The following is an 18,508-nucleotide window of genomic DNA, read 5'->3' on the forward strand; positions in this document are numbered from 1 at the left end:
AGGGTGACTATATTTGTGTAAAGTCTAGTTTAATCACGTAGACATGACAAGTTAAATTTTGTTTCTTTTTGTCATGTGCAATAAAGTTATAGTTATTGTAATATAGTTATAGTCATAGTTCTCATGAAATGTATAAAGACAACAGGCAGTGTTTATACCGCACCTTTGAAAACAAACATTCAATTTCCACACCACTTGTCTTATGTCTTCTATACGATCTTCTGGCTTTTGAATTAAATGAAAGCTAAATAAGTAAAAAGAAAAAGATGTATGATAAAAACAGCTACTTTAGCGACACGCGCTTCATTCCATAAAAGGTAAAGTAGGCGGAGAACAAAGGCTTGCGTCTGTAGTCTATTTACATATTCAAATTTACAAGAGGCTCGTTTGACTTGGTCAAAATCTGCGCAGAATCGATCACCGGTGATCACCGCAAGATGCATGCCGGTTAGAAATGTGTCCGCCTTGCCTTCGCCTCGCTCTGATGTCACGCTGACGTGCGCCAAAAAACTCTCGCGATCGCGAGGCGGGTACCTCGGATAGAGCAGTCGGCCGCAGTTGCTCTCAAAAGACTGCGTTACCAAAAGCATGATGGGAAACGACTGGCTGACGACACAGCTTAATGCTGATTGGATGAGACTGACACATTACACTTTATTATCTTGTTTTACTAAGGTTTATACCTGGATTTGTTGAATACCTTTTTTTTTGTATTTTCGTTGATAATTAAAAAAAATTCATAAAGAGCATTACATATGGTTATTTATTTAGATTTACACACAAACAAAAACAAAACACATCTTTGTAAAACAACGTGACCTATCCAATATAACTAAATGTTACTAATAAAGCATTAATGTGTGTGTGCTGTATTTTATTTCTCTCTCAGTTTTAAGTCCTGTTTGTTGTCATTTTCACTTTTTGTATGTTTGTGTGAATTTTGTATTGTAATTTTTATGCAGCGTTATTCCATTAAAGTCAATCCAATATATACATATATTCAGACATACAAAGGTAATCAGACTGTTTTGTCATTATGCCTCATCTTTGTGTGGTTTCATATGAGAAGTGAAAAGGGTGTAGTAAACAAGACACACACACACACACACACACACACACACACATATATATATATATATATATATATATATATATATATATATATATATATATATATATATATATATATATATGTGTGTGTGTGTGTGTGTGTGTGTGTATGTGTGTGTGTGTGTATGTATGTGAAGTCAAAAGTAATGTTTAATAGACCAAGAATATTTTCACAGTTTTTCCTATAGTCTAATAGTTTTTATTCTGGAGAAAGTCTTGGGCTGTTTCTTTTAGTCTGGCTGGAGTAATATCAGTTTATATAGACCTAATAAGCTTGTCAATATAATTAACCCCCTAAGAGTTTATTTGTCAAACAAACATTTGTCATGACCCGTCACTCAAAAGCATCTATGGCTACTTCATTTATAATGTAGCCAAATTAGGTTTCTTGAAAGTTTTCTTGCTGTATAAGCTGTTTATTTTTTTATTGTTTTAACGTTTGTTGAATATACAGAATTACATTTTAAATACACCCTTTTAGTTAATGAGCTGTTCTTCTTCTGTAATTCTGAACCATTTTTTTTTGTAAAAACTGTGATATTTCTATTGCATCCACTCCCATATTAAAAATACTATAGTAATGTATACTGTAGTGCTTTTGAACCATGTTATAAAATAGCCTATTTAAATTTTATAGTTGCTCTGGTATCACAACAACTATAAACACAACCCAATACTGAAAAAACATGTTCAAAATGCAATAATATTTACTATAAATCACCATTGTATTTTTTCATGAGGTCATTCGTCTGCGATAAAAAACGCGAACGAGATCTCCCCCACTGGTGACGTTTCCAGGTGGCTAAACAGCGAGATTCAGCAGGTGTCCGACTTCTGATGTAATTTTTGAGCCCTCCTCTTACTGCGCACGCCTGCTCTCGTTTACAATGCAGCCAAGGCGAGGCGCACCTCAAACGAGCCTAAGGTCTTTTCGTGTGAGTAGCAGTGTTTACGTGGTGGACGACTCACAATATTAGAGGAAAGAGCTGAAGTTGTGTAACGTTAAGTATCAAACGCAAACGTACAATTACGTCTTGCACGTTATTGTATTAGCGGGTTCATATGAGGGGGAGCAGCGTAATGGTTCAAAAACGTCACCTAAAAGAGCTCTCTTGAGTCCTAATCAGTTTGTGGACGCGCAGGTGCGCGTGTGCGTTGCCAGATCATGTTTCTCCTGAGGATTTTCTTAGTCACAACTTTCATAGCTTCTCTTCCTTTGTTTATTTTTGTCACATTTTATAATGGAACTAGCACTTTACAGATAAAATGGAGGTAAGAAACTTTACCAAATCGAATCTGCATTAACGTGAAGTTACAGGCTAACAAGTATTGTCACTTTTACCTCTTAAGACAGTATTACTATTGGCTGAACCAAGGTCAAGTCGCAGGTTCTTTGCTGACAATTGTGGAGCCTGAGCCAACCAACAGTTCAGCTTTAACTGACATATTAGCCAACACCACTACAATGAGGCTTGATCCTTTTGAGACTCTATCAACTCCTCTGCCCATTATGGACAAACACAAATTCACTTCCTTGCCTCACTGGAAATTTGATGATCTGTATCGATTGGACCCACATTTTAAACCGAGTGTAAGTACAGTCTACAATAACTATAGAAATGTCAATCTGTGTGTGGTTGCTTGTATATCAATTTAGCCTTCTGCTGAATGCTGCATTCTGATTGGCAGAAGAACATTGTGTAAGGCAGGGGCATCAAACTCAGCTCAACACAAAGGATCAACACAAATTCATTCGTTTAACACAAATCATCTAACTAATTGAGTCCTTCAGGCTTGTTTGACACCTGTGCTCTGAGGTGTACAATTATTTTAAGTAAACCGCACATATTTTGCCGCTGTTTGAGGAAAAAAAAAGTCTTGAAATACAACATCTGCAGAATGTTCAGGTCTACTGTAGAGCAGGGTGTCAAACTCATCTACTAGATGGCTGGAGCCCTGGAGAGTTTAATTCCAGCTCTGCTTCAACACACTTACCAGTAGGTTTCAAACAAGCCTGAAATAGTCAATTAGTTTGATCAAGTGTGTTTAATATAGCTAAACTGCAGAGCGGTGGCCTTTCAGGAACTAAGTTTGACACCAGTGCCGCAGAGGAATAATTGACTCTGGCCCATTGAATTATACCCTACTTCACATTTTGATTGCATCGTGACTTCAGGTTTACATTATTTACTAATAATTCCATGGCTCCTTATCAATTATTTTTTTACACATCGACCACTTGATAAATCCAGTTTGTCTGGATTTATGATATAGTTATGTGTTTGAGTAAGATGTTATCGTTAGTTTTATTCTTACCGCTGATGACATTTTTTATTAATTTTTTTCACATGACATAAGCTACATAAATAATTTTTTTAAAATTACATAAAATAAAAATGTATCAGGTTTTCAGACATGTTTGTAATGTTTTTAGACGTTGCAATACAAAGGCTTTACCTTTAGAAGAGTTAGGATATCTTTATTTGGTGGAATAACACTGATTTTTGATGACAATGAATGAAAACATTTGTTATACCTGACCTTTGTCAGACCTAAATAAAAAAGGGAGAAACAGAGAATTTTCAGAATGGTTTCTCGTTTTGTCATAGCTGTATGTGTTTATGTATATCACAGGTTTTTGGCACAGTTGGACTTCGAAATGAAATTGGTGTATTTTCCACCTCAAATGGACAACTCACTCAAAAAAAAAATCCTGTATTAATTTACTCGCCATCATGTGGTTTCAGACTATTATGAATTTTTTTTTTTCTGTTGAAAACCAAAGATGTTTTAAAGTATGTTGGAAATCAGTAGCCAGTGACGCAGGGGAAAATATTGTGGAAGTAAATGGCTCCTAGTTTCCAACATTCTTCAACATAGCTTCTTTTGTGCTGAACAGAAGACAGAAACTCAAGCAGGTTTGAAACAAGTGGAGTGAATGTGAACAGTCATTTAATGCCGTCCCCTTAAATAACATGTAAAATATATATGTGCTGAATAATACAGACAAATATGGCATATAATATTAGCATTAACAGTTTTCCCCATTTTATAAATTTTTTTTTTCAGGAATGTGCAACATCCTTGCAAAATTCCTCAAATCCAACATTTAAGAAGAAGTTTATTCCAAACATACAGCTGTTTTTACAAAGTGATCATCTCAACATGAGTGAGTGGAATCGGCTCTATCACTTCAACAACCCCTTTGGCTATATGGGACTTAATTACACAGGTTAGTTAATCAGAGAGATTAAATGTAATAAAAACAGATGCTTCTCTTTAAACCATGGTGCTAAAATAATGTATTTTTATAGCCATTAAAGCAGCTGTTGAAACCATCCACAAACCTGCATCCAGCCAGTTGCTGCAAGTACACCCAGGAGTGAAGGATGGCTGTATTCGTTGTGCTGTTGTTGGGGCTTCTGGTATTCTCAATGGCTCCAAGCTAGGAAAGGAAATTGACTCTAGCGATTATGTGTTTAGGTAAAGATGAGTTTAGGAAAGCAAATTCTACATTGCAAATTAAATGAGTAAATATTTGCAAATGGGAACATCTTGTCAAAGCATTAAGTGCCCCTATTATGCTTTGTTAAATATCCCAGAGGCTTCGGAAATAGGTTTAAATGCATTCAAGATAAAAAAAATTAAAAAAACGCTCTCCTAATTTCTTAACCCCAAATAAGGACAACATGTCCTGGGGGATACAAATATTTGATGTGGCTGTGGGAAAACACAGAGAAAGTTTGAATATAATTTATTTATATTACTTTGAAAAGTTAGTTGCTGTGAATGTCTAGATCAGGTGACTTTGTTAATAGGCTTTGCATTTAGTTGACAGGCAGGACTTAAAAACACAACAATATCTCACAGGAATTCATAACTATTTGATTTAGTGGCTAATTCATACAATTAAATACTATTTGCTTACTTTGGTTTAGGAGTATGGTTGGGTGCCATACCTCCTTTTAAAGATCGTACATTTTTGTACGACTGAACTCCTTACAAATTTGTACAATTTAGCCACTAAACTGACAACGTAAAATAGTTAAGTTTCCTTGTGAAATCGGGCTGTAAAAACAACATGGCTGCCTATAGTGGGAAAACTACTCAACTTTCATGTAAAAGTTGATGTTTTTCTCATATTTATAACATTTGGAGTTAATGTATCCAAACTTATGCTTTTAAAAGTGTTTTTTTTAAGACGTAGATTATGTTTGTCTATTTTAAAGTTAACTTTGTATGCTATTCGCAATCTGTCTCTACATGTTTGTATCTCAGGTAACAAGTTGCCATTAAGATTAAATGGTCTCACACAGTTATAAATTCAATCTCTCCAATCCCCCTCTTTTTTGTGAGACCACTGATCTGATTGACCAGATGGTTTGTTAGGATTTATCTACTGCTTGCAGTCTGTATTGGAAACAAAAGACCATTACCATGTAAGAATTTTGGCTTTAAGTCTTTATTAATTCATTTATTAATCTTGATTTGCTATACATAAAAGGCAGAGCTGGAACACCTAGTTGAACAAACTAAACCTCCTCCATCGCAAGCATGATTTGAGAAAGGCGTTTCTCACTGGTAAGTTTTAGTTTTTGTGGTACATAATGAGATGTTTTATCTTTATCTTATCTCTACAAACTATAAAACTATGTCAGTGAAAACAAATTAGTTTAATAAATGACCCTGCACAATTAAAACTAAATCTTTTCTTACTATTGTGATTAAAGTGAGATGTGAAGATTGAGAAGAGCCAGTTCATGGTACTACTTTTTGTTGTTATATATATATATACACACACACACACACACACACACACACAGTTGAAGTCAAAATTATAAGCCCCCTTCGAATTTTTTTCTTCTTTTTTTAAATATTTTCCAAATGTTTAACAGAGCAAGGAAACTTTCACAGCATGTATGATAATATTTTTTCTTCTAAAAAAGTCTTATTTGTTTTGTTTCGGCTAGAATAAAAGCAGTTTTTAATTTTTTAAAAGCCATTTTAGGGACAAAATTATTAGCCCCTTTAAGCTTTTTTTCTTGATAATCTACAGAACAATCTACTGTTATACAATAAATTGCCTAATTACCCTAACCTGCCTAGTTAACCTAATTAACCTAGTTAAACCTTTAATGTCACTTTAAGCTGTATAGAAGTGTCTTAAAAAATATCTAGTAAAATATTTTTTACTGTCATCATGGCAAAGATAAAAGAAATCAGTTATTAGAAATGAGTTATTAAAACTATTGTGTTTAGAAATGTGTTATGTGTTGAAAAACTCTTTCCCAGTTAAACAGAAATTATATATATATATTATGAAGGTAATATGAAGCAGATTAAGGCCTTGCATCTCAATAAAAGTAAACCCATAAGCGAAAAAGTGTGCCATGTCAGTTGCGTCTTTTTTATTGTCCAATCAAATGAAAGCAGAGGTGGAGTTTTGCTGAGGTGACAGCAGTGTGTGTTTGTCTGTGTGTTAAGACGACTACGAAGACCTTAAAAGATGGAGGAGAGACTAGGGGTTGCTGTTTCAGGTTATCCTGAGCTCTATGACTTCACAAATCTTGAATATCACAATATTATTAAATATTACAGTTATAACAATATCAACAGCAATGCTCGCACACAATACGCAACTGATTCAGCCGTTGCCTAGGAACATAAAAAGCACACCGCACTACTTTTATTTTCGCCTTACATTCTCAAAACAGAAAATCACATTTGGTGTGATTAGCCTCTAAAACTCAAAGCCAAAATGAGACTGCTGAATTGCTGATGAGAGATGAGTGTGCCATTGCATAAAAGCAGCAAAGCTTTTATTATGCCATAGTCGACCACTCCCTGATCTTCCAGTCATATCATACGAAGAAGCAGTGTTTGTTTTATTACACTAAATACTAAAGATGCTCTGAAATGAAAATTCTGGACTCTGTTTAGCATAAAAATAGCATAAAGCATAAAAATATGAAAATTATATTAATAATATATATATATATATATTTTTTGGTGCACTTTAATCTATAACACTTATATTGCAAAACTTTAACATTCACAAGTAGCAGCATTACAGACTAAATGAAATGCAATATTTGAAATGGGGGCACTTCTATAACAACGTATTCATTATATTGAAAAAAATTGTTTGTTTCTGCTAGGATGAATGCAGCCATCATAGCAGGACATGAGGAGGATGTTGGGAAAAGGACATCGGTTTATGTTCACACAGCACATTCCATAATCCAGTCCCTCATGATACACAAAAAAAGAGGATTCAAGCAGATTCCTACTGACAAGGTGTGTCTAACCGATCACTTGTTTCTTTTGATATGTGCCACTTTGGCTGAATCTGTCTTTTTTATAAAAGGACATTAAATATGTTCTGATCCCTGAGGGTCCTAGAGACTACAATTTTCTTGAGTCTCTTATGAAGAACAGAAAAATACCATCAGGAGCATATCGAGGACGAACGTAAGTTAATTTAACAGAAAAATAAGTAATAAGGCTTGACATTGCAGGTTAAAAAGTAACATTTTTGACTTTTCAGGTTTAAATGGTGTTTTTTTTTATTTAATGGAAAGAAAAGATCCACAACAAACTTTTAAGTGTTTATTTAATCACATTCAGATTTTATGTATAGATTGCAATTCTAATATAATTTTTAAAGTTTTTTTTAAAATCATTTTAAAGGCTTCTTAAAGTGGGGTTTTCTCCTGCACTGAGCCATAAATCTCCCCTTCAGCAGCATTTACACCACATCAGTTTTATTGATATCTACAATAAAAGCCACTTTATGTGGTACACCTTACTAGTACCGGGTTGGCCCCCCTTTTGACTTCAGAACTACCTTAATCTTTCGTGACATAGATTCAACAAAGTGCTGGAAATATTTCACAGAGATTTTGGTCCATATTGAAATGATAGCATCACGCAGTTGCTGCAGATTTGATGCAGGATGGAGACATGCTTTCATGTTTGTTGACTCTAAATTCTGACCCTACCATCTGAATGTGGCAGCAGAAATCAAGACACATCAGCTATAGCCCATCCACCTCAAGGTTCGACATGTTGCATGTTTAGTGATGCTCTTCTGCATACCTCGGTTGTAACGAGTGGTTTAATTGAGTTACTCTTGCCTTTCTCTCAGCTCAAACCAGTCTGGCCATTCTCCTCTGACGTCTGTCATCAACAAGGCATTTGTGCCACCAGAACTGCCGCTCATTAGATATATTTTTTTTCACACCATTCTCTGTAAACCCTTGAAATGGTTGTGCATGAAAATCCCAGTAGATCAGCAGTTTCTGAAATACTCAAACCAGCCCGTCTGGCACCAACAACCATGCCACGTTCAAAGTCATTTAAATCACCTTTCGTCCCCATTCTGATGCTCAGTTTGAACTGCAGCAGATCGCCTTGACCATGTCTCCATGCCTTAATGCGTAGTAGCTGCCATGTAATTGACTGATTAGAAATTTGCGTTAACAAGCAGTTGGACAGGTGTACCTAATAAAGTGGCCGGTGAGTGTATATTTTCTTTATGAAAATAAAATTGTGTTAGTGATGCTTAATCTCCCTTTTAAAAACCTTTGACTAATGTCACAAGTTTCAGTTCAGTTTTTCTGTCTTATAAATGAATGCAAATTGGCAAATATTAAATTAAATTCTGCCTCATTTTCATATTTCAACATACCATTTTAGAAAACATACAGAATTGTTTTGCAGTTATTAATATATTTGAGTTAATTATTACCCAGATCATCTGAGGTGTTTTTCTTATCCGCCAAAAGATTAAGCTTGTTTTTGAGGATTGCTGCTTACATCTAATGTAGATTGGATTAAATATCCCGTTAGATGATTATTTATTATTTCATATTTTGAAGGCCAAGGAAATATTACAGCGGGCATTTTAATGAAAGTTCCTACTACATCCTCCATCCAGATTTTCTCAGATATGTGCGAAACAGGTACATCCTGAAAATGCATAATTTATTCCTCTTTATGTTTCTGTAAATTTATATATTGTGTTTTTGTTTTGTTAATAGTCAAGTTTACTTTTTCATCTTAGATTTCTTAGGGCTAAACAACTAAAAACAAAGCGGTGGTGGGTGGTCAGACCCACTAATGGAGCATTCACTCTTCTGTTGGCTATGCACACCTGTGACATTGTAAGTGATCTTTCTCTTTTTTTTAAGATTTATTTATAACTTCCCTTTTAGATTGAAGTCTTGTTTATTACTTTAATAGAGATTTTATCTGATGAACTGACCGTCTATCAGATAAACCGACCTTTATTGATTTTTATCATGTGAGCAGTTATTTTTTCCATCTGTTGAGCTGACGAATATTTTTATAACAGTGTTTTGTTTTTCCTGTTCTTATAGGTTAGAGTCTATGGCTTTTGCACGGCTGACTACCGGAAATATCCAAGCTACTATTATGACACCAAACACACTAAACTAGTGTTTTATGGTAATCATGATTATCGTTTGGAGATGAAAACCTGGAAGAAATTTCATGATGACAAATTAATCTGGATGTATTTGGGGAAATCTAATTGAATGTTGGTGTCTTACAATACATTTGACTTTGCTGAAATAATCCAAATAATAAGAAAATGAATACAGCTAAGTCAGTTATTTCACAAAGACAAATGAGGTTGCAGTAAATTATAGTTGTGTAGTGTTTCATAACTTTGCATTGTTAGGTTTTACTCTGTTTTTTGGCATTTTGTAATAAAGAATTGATCAAATGAAAAGAAAAACAAAGTAATCAAGCTTTTTCTTATGTCACATATTTACTACTCTTATTAAATACAAGTTTAAATGATTAACTGAAAAGTCCAGATTTTAAAGACACCGCTGCTTTGTCTTGAATCTAAACAAAATAAAAATGATCTCTTAAAAAATATAATTTTATTACTGAACTTCAGAAACTAATATTTACACGTTGACAGTACAGTTTATGCCAGGTCTTCATCAGATTTGCCTTTTTGGGCATCTTTAATTTTTCAACACTGGGATTGTTATTACTTGTAAGAAATATTAGGGAAATCTAATGTTAAGAAGCTGAAAAAATAAGTTTTGCGGTTAGTGGATTTTTCTTTAGAGGACACTCTTTGCATTTCTTTGTTCTTATTTTAAAGAACAGATTTAAGTCCAACAAGATAGATGACTTTAAAATAGATGACTTTAAAATGACTTTGCTTTTTGTAATCTGCAATGAAATACATTAAGACGTTATTTTTTAAGACAGTCATTGCAGTACTTTGCACGTTGATATACAATATGTCTCCATAAAGGTCAGTTCTGATATTGTAATTTTTGCAGTCAGGGAATGATAACGCCATGAACGCTCGCGACATTACAGCGTTCAGGCACAAGATGTCGCACTAACTTTGGGAAACCACAGTGACCTCACATGGGGGTCCCAGATGTTCGCTTCGACGAAATTACCATAAACGCGTACAGACAGAAGAATTGTGACAGAACTGTTCTATTGGAGTTTAGGCCTATTGTAAATTTAAATTAACCGTACCATGATACAGACACCTTTAGAAATACTACAATTTAGACTTGCAAAGGTTTTAACCAAAGGATATATTCGTCGTTTAGGGGAATGAGTTCTTTTCTGAAATACTGAAGAGAGACACATTAAGGTTACCGCGAACCTTTCAGGAAGAGTTACAGCAGGGGAGGCGCGTGACAGGCGGCGCGCGCTCACGCACCGGTCACTTGTGTTGTGTCAAAAGCACGTTCAAGTGTGGCTTTGCGCTTTTTCGGTTTCTCGATCAGGAACTGGAACCATAAACTGGATTATACTTATTGAACTACTTCGGTTTCTTGGAATTTGAGTATTTAAGCGCTGAAGTCACCTGATCACGTATTGGGTGAGTATGTGTTCTCAGATAGTCTTACTATACAAGTGCGCAGATACGCGCGTTAACGTTACCTGTTAAGCTTTTGATTCAATAACGTAACTGGTCGGGAAAGTCATGTTTGTGAGTGATTATTAATGTGTAGGCTTTTTATCACAATCGTGTTGTCTGCCCTTTCCATAACAACCAAATGATCACAGAAGTGCTCTTATAGCCTACAGTAGGTAGTCTTGGAAGTGATTGTTTGCTTATTTGTTGTGTAACTCAGATGAAAGAGACGTGCATTTGTTATCTGCAGATTAAAGTTGTCACAGTTTTCTGCATCAACGTGGCGTCTAATGTTAATCTTTATTGTGATTGCTGTAGACACCTATACTAATACAGCATGTCCATTCTTTCAATAGGTTTCCATGTGATGTTTCTGGCGTTCAGGATGGCTTACATACGGTGTACACGTGCTGCTCAAAAACAGACATTCACTTTATGTATCATAGGACCGCAAAACAAATTGAAACCTTATGTGCTGAATATCTAACCATATTTTTGTAATAATAATATAAATAAATAAGTTAAACCTGAAGGCAAATCCAAAATTTAATGAGCAGAGAGGATCATGACTGTGTGAATCCAGATTATAACACTTTTCTGGGAGCTGGACAAAGCCATGGGCAAGGAGCAGGATCTTCTTCTGGCTGTGAAGAATGGAGACCTTCCCTTAGCTCATAAACTTCTGGCCAAAATCAAGACCAACAGAAACAGTAAGTAAGCTGCTTTTATGTATGTATGTATGTATGTATGTATGTGCATCTCTTTGTGCACCAATGTTCTCAGCATAGAAGTATGCAATTTAAAAGAAGCCATTTGAACATGTAAACAAACTCATCAGCTCTGCTTTGAGTCAGCACTATCATCCACGAATCATATTTTGCATCGTGTATGACATTTTTTAAAGTTTCTGATTAACATTTGATAATTTTTACCTTAACATTACGTGCAACTTGAAACCCTGTACAATCATTCTTTAAATACTTTTGTCCCAGATTACACTGTAGGCTTAGAATTTATTTCAAGGTCACAATTCATTGATTTGGCTGGCTAAGAGGTTTCTGTGTCTAATATTTAGATGAATCATCAGGGACTCATTTTTAAACATTTGAGCTGTAGCAGTAACACTAGACTACATGCTGATTCAGTCTAATTTAACACTAAACAAAAGCTGCACAAAAAACTGAACGCTGTATGACCGGTGGCATTTTTTGATCAATCCAGTAATGTGTGTGCATAGATGTCCACTGATGTAAATGGTTACCTATAGATATAAACTAGTTTGTTTGGTACTTGGTGTTTTTGTTTGCATTAAATGAAGTGGTCAGTTACTCACTAGGGGTCAGCTATTGGCCAGGCTGATGCAGAGCACCTGCGGAGAATGATTTCAGGACACTCTGTAAGTCTTTATTAAGCAGATGGAGACTCTGTCTACTACAAGAGGCCAGACCAGGTCTGAGTTTCAGAGAGTCAGACGGACAGTCCATTTACTCGCTGGATATCTGAATAGTGATAGCCTATTTTTGGTTTTATTCTGCCACAAGATATTGATTATGCTGTTAAATATTTATATATTAGTAATGAATGTGTTCCTTGTCAGTCAAAATCTCATATTCATCTGGATCACATGATGGCTTGACTTAAGTTTGATTTCCACAAAACATTGTTTTAAAATATTGAAATATTTTATTACAAATTAAAATTTGAATTTAATTGATTTATCTGGCCTTTGTTTTAATTTGCTGTTTATTTACTCACCGTCAGACTATCCGAGATCTAGTCTTTTACTTTTTCTTCAGTAAACATCAAACAAGCCTAAACCATGGTCCTTGGTGATTCATTATTACTGATCATTATCATTTTTTCCTCCTCTACAATGTGAGTTAAGCACTTGCTTATGGCTATGTTTGATGCTGGGTCAACTCTATAATGTATATTCTTAATTATTGGGCTATTAATTTGAGTTGGAGGCTTAAACAAAGTTGTGATTTTTTTTTTTTTTTTTTTTTTTTTTTTTTTACTCATCTGCTTGTTAACACTAAATGATTTACACACATACATTGGTTTGAAGAGTAAACAATAAATTAACCACCCAACAAAGGTAATTTCTGTATGGTAAGTGTTGGTAGAAGTTTGTCATGAAATCTGTGCTTGTGCTTATTCTGGATAAACTTAACACTTAATGAAAAATTGAGTATGACTTTTAAAACCCGATGATTGACTTTTCGTGGACACCTAACTTTAATGTAATGGAATGTAACTTTTAAAAAGTTATACAAAATTTTTTTTTTCTTGCCGAGACCAATAACTTTCCTTCACAAGACCACAACAGACCTCAAAATATCATCAGAAATCACTTAGTATTAATACTGTTTTGAGTCTATATATGTTTTTCACTCTCAAAGTGCTAATAGTAGTTTATTTGCATTTATAGAAATATCATAGTTTTGGAAAAGACTTCCCATAGGAAAAGAATACCCTAGACATTACATACTAGCATACACTAGCATAGTTTAGAATGGAGATAAATGCAATGGTAAAGTTATTTTTCCTGCTTTCTAGTTCAGGAGCCAATCATTGATCGCTAAAGACTGACGGATCTTCTTTTTTGGTTATGATCTACCTCTCATGTTTTTGAAAAAGAACTGAATCTCAGTGGATACTTAAGACATGAAAAATATATCTATATAAAGCTAAATCTCTACTCAGTTGAAAACAAATGTTCTCTAGTTTGGTAAACCATATAAAACTAATGTGAGGGAATGTCTTTGTCTAACATAATTATGTTAAATGACACCCCCCCCCCCCCTCTGCAATTCAAATGCAGATCTTGTGATGTAAGTAAAGAGGTTGCTCTGGATTTGGCATTAACTATACTGTATGTTGAAAAATATATTACTGTAAGTTGGAAAACCAGAGAGATCAATGCGATTTTATTCAGATAATGATGTAGTGTGTAACACATAATTTCTACATTTTTAAGGTAGCTACATTTTGATGATCGGATCCTCTAGAAACAGTTGTAAAGGAGAGGAAGTTGGTGTTGTGAATTCATTCCTTGCAGGTATGCATGTGCATTAGCTTAGGCAACCTGAGATAAATTTGTCACGATGCACATGTTTGGAAGCAAAATTTATGATTTAGATTTCATTGCGGAGTACAAATTTGACATTCTTTCATGAGCAAACAGTTTTGGGAGAATTTGATGTTTCCCCTATTTAAAGATACGGAAGCTGCACTTGCATGTCTGAGAGGTGTTTTTAAAGATGGCCACAGGGTGACATGACTTGCCTTAAAGGGACATTGGTTTCTGGTTAAAGAAGAAACATCCCCCAAGTTCACAAATGGCGGATTTTTATAAAATATCTCTTTAAAGTTACAATGAAACGGAAGTGATGACAAATTTTTTTTTCAGAAAATTTCTACACTTTTTAATTAGTTAATTTGTTGTAATCAAAATCATGCCTCAGATCAGTTCAGCTGAACTTGTGCTTTGCCCAAAACAACTTAAACTTCTTAACAACCTTTTGCCAAAACCTGGTATCTGGTGTTTATCCCTGCCCCCTCCTGTCTTGTTACAAATCAGGGATAACCCATATGGCAAACTGGCAGATTAACTTTGAAGAGAGCTGGATTTCAGACACTGGGCTGCTTTACTTTCGGTCGCTTTGTGTTCCCTAATATGTAGCCGCAGTAATTACTAAGGTTATAAACAAGTTGACACACAAGTTGAGAGCCAGTGAGTTTTTCCACCCAAAGCGTGTTTTACACAAGCATGTGCACGTTGTAATACTTTCTTGTTATTCTTGACAGATGGGGCAGGCCACTCAGGACTGTTTTGGAATCTGCTCAATGAGTTAATCCATAAGCACTGTTGTCAGTCATCATCACTAGATCTAGTACAAACTGAGTAAGGCAGCGATTCTTTCAACAGGTCCAGGATCTTACAGTCAGCTTTTAAATATTCATGGAAACTAGAGATAATTAAAGGATGGACAGTATTATTAGCATTATCTGAGAGCTTGCATACATTTACTATCTTTGGCCTAATTAGCCTGAAGAACACAAGGCTACTGTAAAAACCAAACAGCACAAGATGTGCAGCATCTCACATCTCGATCTTCCTGTTTATTTGTAACTAAACGTAGCTCTACATGATTGGTACATGTTTTGTCTTGATTTAATAGTTTTAGCCCTTGTGCACTGTTCAAATTTACTACCCTTTTGTTAGGTTAAGAATAAAAGCATCCACTACATTAAACAGTTGTAAAAATGCATCAGATAAAAACTTAAAAAAAAAAAATTTTTCAGAAATTTGTTAATCAACCGTTCTGATCAAAACTACTAAATTGTTTAAATATTACAGGATTTGAAATCTTTAATTGCCAACTTCACAAATGTCGTCACTAATTTTGTGAAAAAAAAGAAGTATTTTTAATATAAAAAGTAATTTTGGACTGAATGTTTTATTTTGGACATGTGAAAGATTAGTAACAACATTGGCTTTGTTGCATTGTTTGATTTTTATTCTTTCTCCCTAATTTACTCTTGGTGGCTGTTTTTGCTCCATGCATATTTTGTTTTTCTCAGACACATCATGGTCAGACGCACATACACACGCTTTAATTTGTTATACCCCATTTAAATAAAAAATTAAGCTTTTTTGCACAGGCCTATCTAAAGAGTTAATAGTGACAACTGATGATCAACAGTTAAAATAAATGTAAAGGTAAACAAATTTTACCTCTTCCTAACAGGAAAAACCACCAACAACCAAAAAGGGAAAAACAGTCCCGAACAGTAAATTAAAACTGTAAAAAAAAGTAAAAAAAAGTAAAGTAAAAAAAAAAAAAAGTAAAGTAAAAACTGAAAATCAATCAAGAACAACGCATGAAAGGGAATATTGTTTCACATGTCCCAAGACTTTGATAAAAAAAAAATCCAGTCCACAATTACTTTTTATATTGAAAATACATCTATTTGTGTGTTTTTATTTTTCACCAAATAAGTGACATCATATGTGAATTTGGCAATTAACAAGTTAAAATCTTGTAATTTTAATCAAGACTGAGGTTGATTAACAGATTTATGCAAAAAACGTTTGAAAAACAAAACAAAAGGGTCGTAAATTTACCCAGTGAATCATTGAGGGTTTTTTTTCCCATTCAAAGCATTTTCTTGAAATATGTGTCAAAATAAGATTTGTCACCAAAAATCCTTCTGCTACAGTAGATGAAACAGAAAAAGTAATGGCCAAATTAAAACACAAAATTACCCCATAGTGGATGAAATCAACCAACATTATATTACATAAGAAAGTGATTATTAGTGTCAGTTTTGTTAACTGACTAAAATGGGACAATAAAAACATTTTTGAATGACATAAATTACGATGACAATCTGTGGACATTTTGATCAGAAATAAAAATGATGTCAATATGTGCTGGAGGGTTAGATTTAGGAAGATAGGTTCTTTTCACACTAATGGTATTCATGGGGACATTTTATATATAGACAGATTAAGGATTTGTTCCAATACTTAATACCACAAAACGACTTAGTGATGTCTATGCTTTGTAACTGAATACAGTAACTATCTCAACATGAATCACTTTTTTAGTGTTGCCACTTAGTATCATGTTGAGCACTTACGTTGGCATTCAGAGATGCATGGTTTCACAAAAGAGACAAAAAATTTATGTGAAATCATGTATTTCTCTTATACATAAAAACACTATTGGTTATGTTTAGGGAAGGTGGTTGGCCAGTGGTTTGCATGGTTGTCAGTATGGCAAGAACAAAAGGTGGACAAATGCATGTATCTGAAATGCACAACAAAATGTTCCCTAATGCTGAGCTCAGACTGCACGATTTTAGCCCTGGTTTTGACTCGCTGACAGATTTTGAGAAATCACAGACAAATCAGTGCTCGTTCACGTGAATTACAATCACATAGTGTGAGCATTTAAAGACGCGGTCTGAGGTAATTGCCAATGAGTTGCAGACACCCATGAGATTTTTGGCATCCTAAATATCTGGAGCTGTCTGTGATTCAACATCATGTCTTGTGAAATGTGATTGACAATAACACAGACGATTACCCACAGCCAATCAAAGAGCAGCGACCACTAGTTATGGGTATTTGCAGGTCAGTGGGAGCTTGGTGGAAGTTTAAAGGGCTTCTTTCTTTCCATTTGGACCCAATAAGTTGAGGTAAGACTAGTGCCAATTATCAGGAACATTAGTGTCTGTTTGTTGTGTCATGACATCTGATCAATATCACATCCAGGTCGAAAAACAGAAAAGTTGAACATTTTCTACCACACTAAAGGCTTCTTTCTCATTATGTAGTTGGTAACAACATACACTATGTGACTGTGTTGTTCTTGCGTTGCGTGTGTTTGGTTGTAAGACGTAGTTTGCAGACTGAGAAAACGTTGTTGGAGATTCTTCCTATTGTAAAGGTATTCAGTTTGAAACCCTTTGTTGGCGATCCATCTTGTAGTGTAAACACAGCAGCGACCCCCAGATAGTCATGCAGTGTGAAAACATCTAGGACGTGACTGCTTAGAAAGTTGTGCGGTCTGAACTTGGCATGAGTAACGAATTTCAGATTAACAAAAATTTAGACAGTGCCCTCTAGTGGATTTTTCATCCAAAATATGCGACGAAACCCAGATTTCCTGAAGCTGAATTGCACATTTTGCAAAAGATGTAGGCTGAAGGATGTATTTTCGGTGAGCCTGGATTACTCAAAGTGACAGTAGCCTTGGACTTTCATGTAATGAATCACCAAGAACCACAGTTTCTGCTAGAAATCTTTAATGTTTTACTGAAGAAAAACAAGTCACATTTTTGGACCAACAAGTCATCATTCATTCAGCAGTTTGAGGTAGTAAAGGTACATATTTTCTCATTAGTTTTTTATTATACTATACAGAAGTTTAGCATGTTCCTTGTAAATACAAACCACTTGTTGTTGGAAACCCTGTGCATCACTTCTAGTTAGTTCATGGTGGGAAAATCATGGCTGTAATAAAATGGGTGTTATTTGGTAGTGTACTTTTCAGCTTTGATCTGTCTCGTTTCATTTCTGGTTTCACTGTTGATGTAAATCACAGCAAATTTCTTCATGGTTAAATAGCACATTTACATCTTCATTGACATTATGTAATATAGGCAGAATATACTGTATACAGTCATTTTCGTCTCAGTAACCAGTTTAGACTTAATATAATAATGAGTATAATGGCCTCTATGACCCAGATGTTCTGTATTGTAAAGCTTAATAATGACCTACTTTGTGATGCTTAATATAATTTTGGGTATAACTTTATGGCCATTGTTCAGATGATCCTCTGCTTCTTTGTTAAAGTCTTACTGACCCGGTTATTTCCAACAGCATTAGTTTAAAGAAATAAATGAAATGTAATTACACTTTCATCATAAAATGGCATGTTTAAGTGTGTCAAGACTTCA

At 34.7% G+C, this 18,508-nt stretch overlaps 2 protein-coding genes across 10 annotated transcripts in view; both read left to right on the forward strand.

Annotated features, from left to right (window-relative positions):
* The first annotated feature begins 1,997 nt into the window (after positions 1-1,997).
* st6galnac1.2 (ST6 (alpha-N-acetyl-neuraminyl-2,3-beta-galactosyl-1,3)-N-acetylgalactosaminide alpha-2,6-sialyltransferase 1, tandem duplicate 2) lies at positions 1,998-9,871 on the forward strand. The gene is made up of 9 exons (NM_001082934.1): positions 1,998-2,382; positions 2,461-2,701; positions 4,180-4,342; positions 4,425-4,593; positions 7,269-7,407; positions 7,478-7,581; positions 8,991-9,074; positions 9,176-9,275; positions 9,492-9,871. Exons 1-9 carry the CDS (start codon positions 2,276-2,278, stop codon positions 9,666-9,668), a joined length of 1,284 nt encoding a protein of 427 aa, NP_001076403.1. The 5' UTR covers positions 1,998-2,275; the 3' UTR covers positions 9,669-9,871.
* A 968-nt stretch (positions 9,872-10,839) lies between these two features.
* The window catches only part of caskin2 (CASK interacting protein 2), an 86,561-nt gene continuing 78,892 nt past the window's right edge, over positions 10,840-18,508 (forward strand). For all 9 annotated transcript variants that reach the window (XM_009306713.5, XM_009306714.5, XM_073918422.1 and 6 more), the window contains exons 1-2: positions 10,840-10,996; positions 11,389-11,742. In XM_009306713.5, coding sequence (XP_009304988.1) covers positions 11,649-11,742 — 94 coding nt within the window. In that variant the 5' untranslated portion in view covers positions 10,840-10,996; positions 11,389-11,648. The remainder of the gene's footprint in view (positions 10,997-11,388; positions 11,743-18,508) is intronic.

The sequence above is a fragment of the Danio rerio genome, chromosome 12, assembly GCF_049306965.1.
Source record: "Danio rerio strain Tuebingen ecotype United States chromosome 12, GRCz12tu, whole genome shotgun sequence".
Lineage (NCBI taxonomy): Eukaryota > Metazoa > Chordata > Actinopteri > Cypriniformes > Danionidae > Danio > Danio rerio.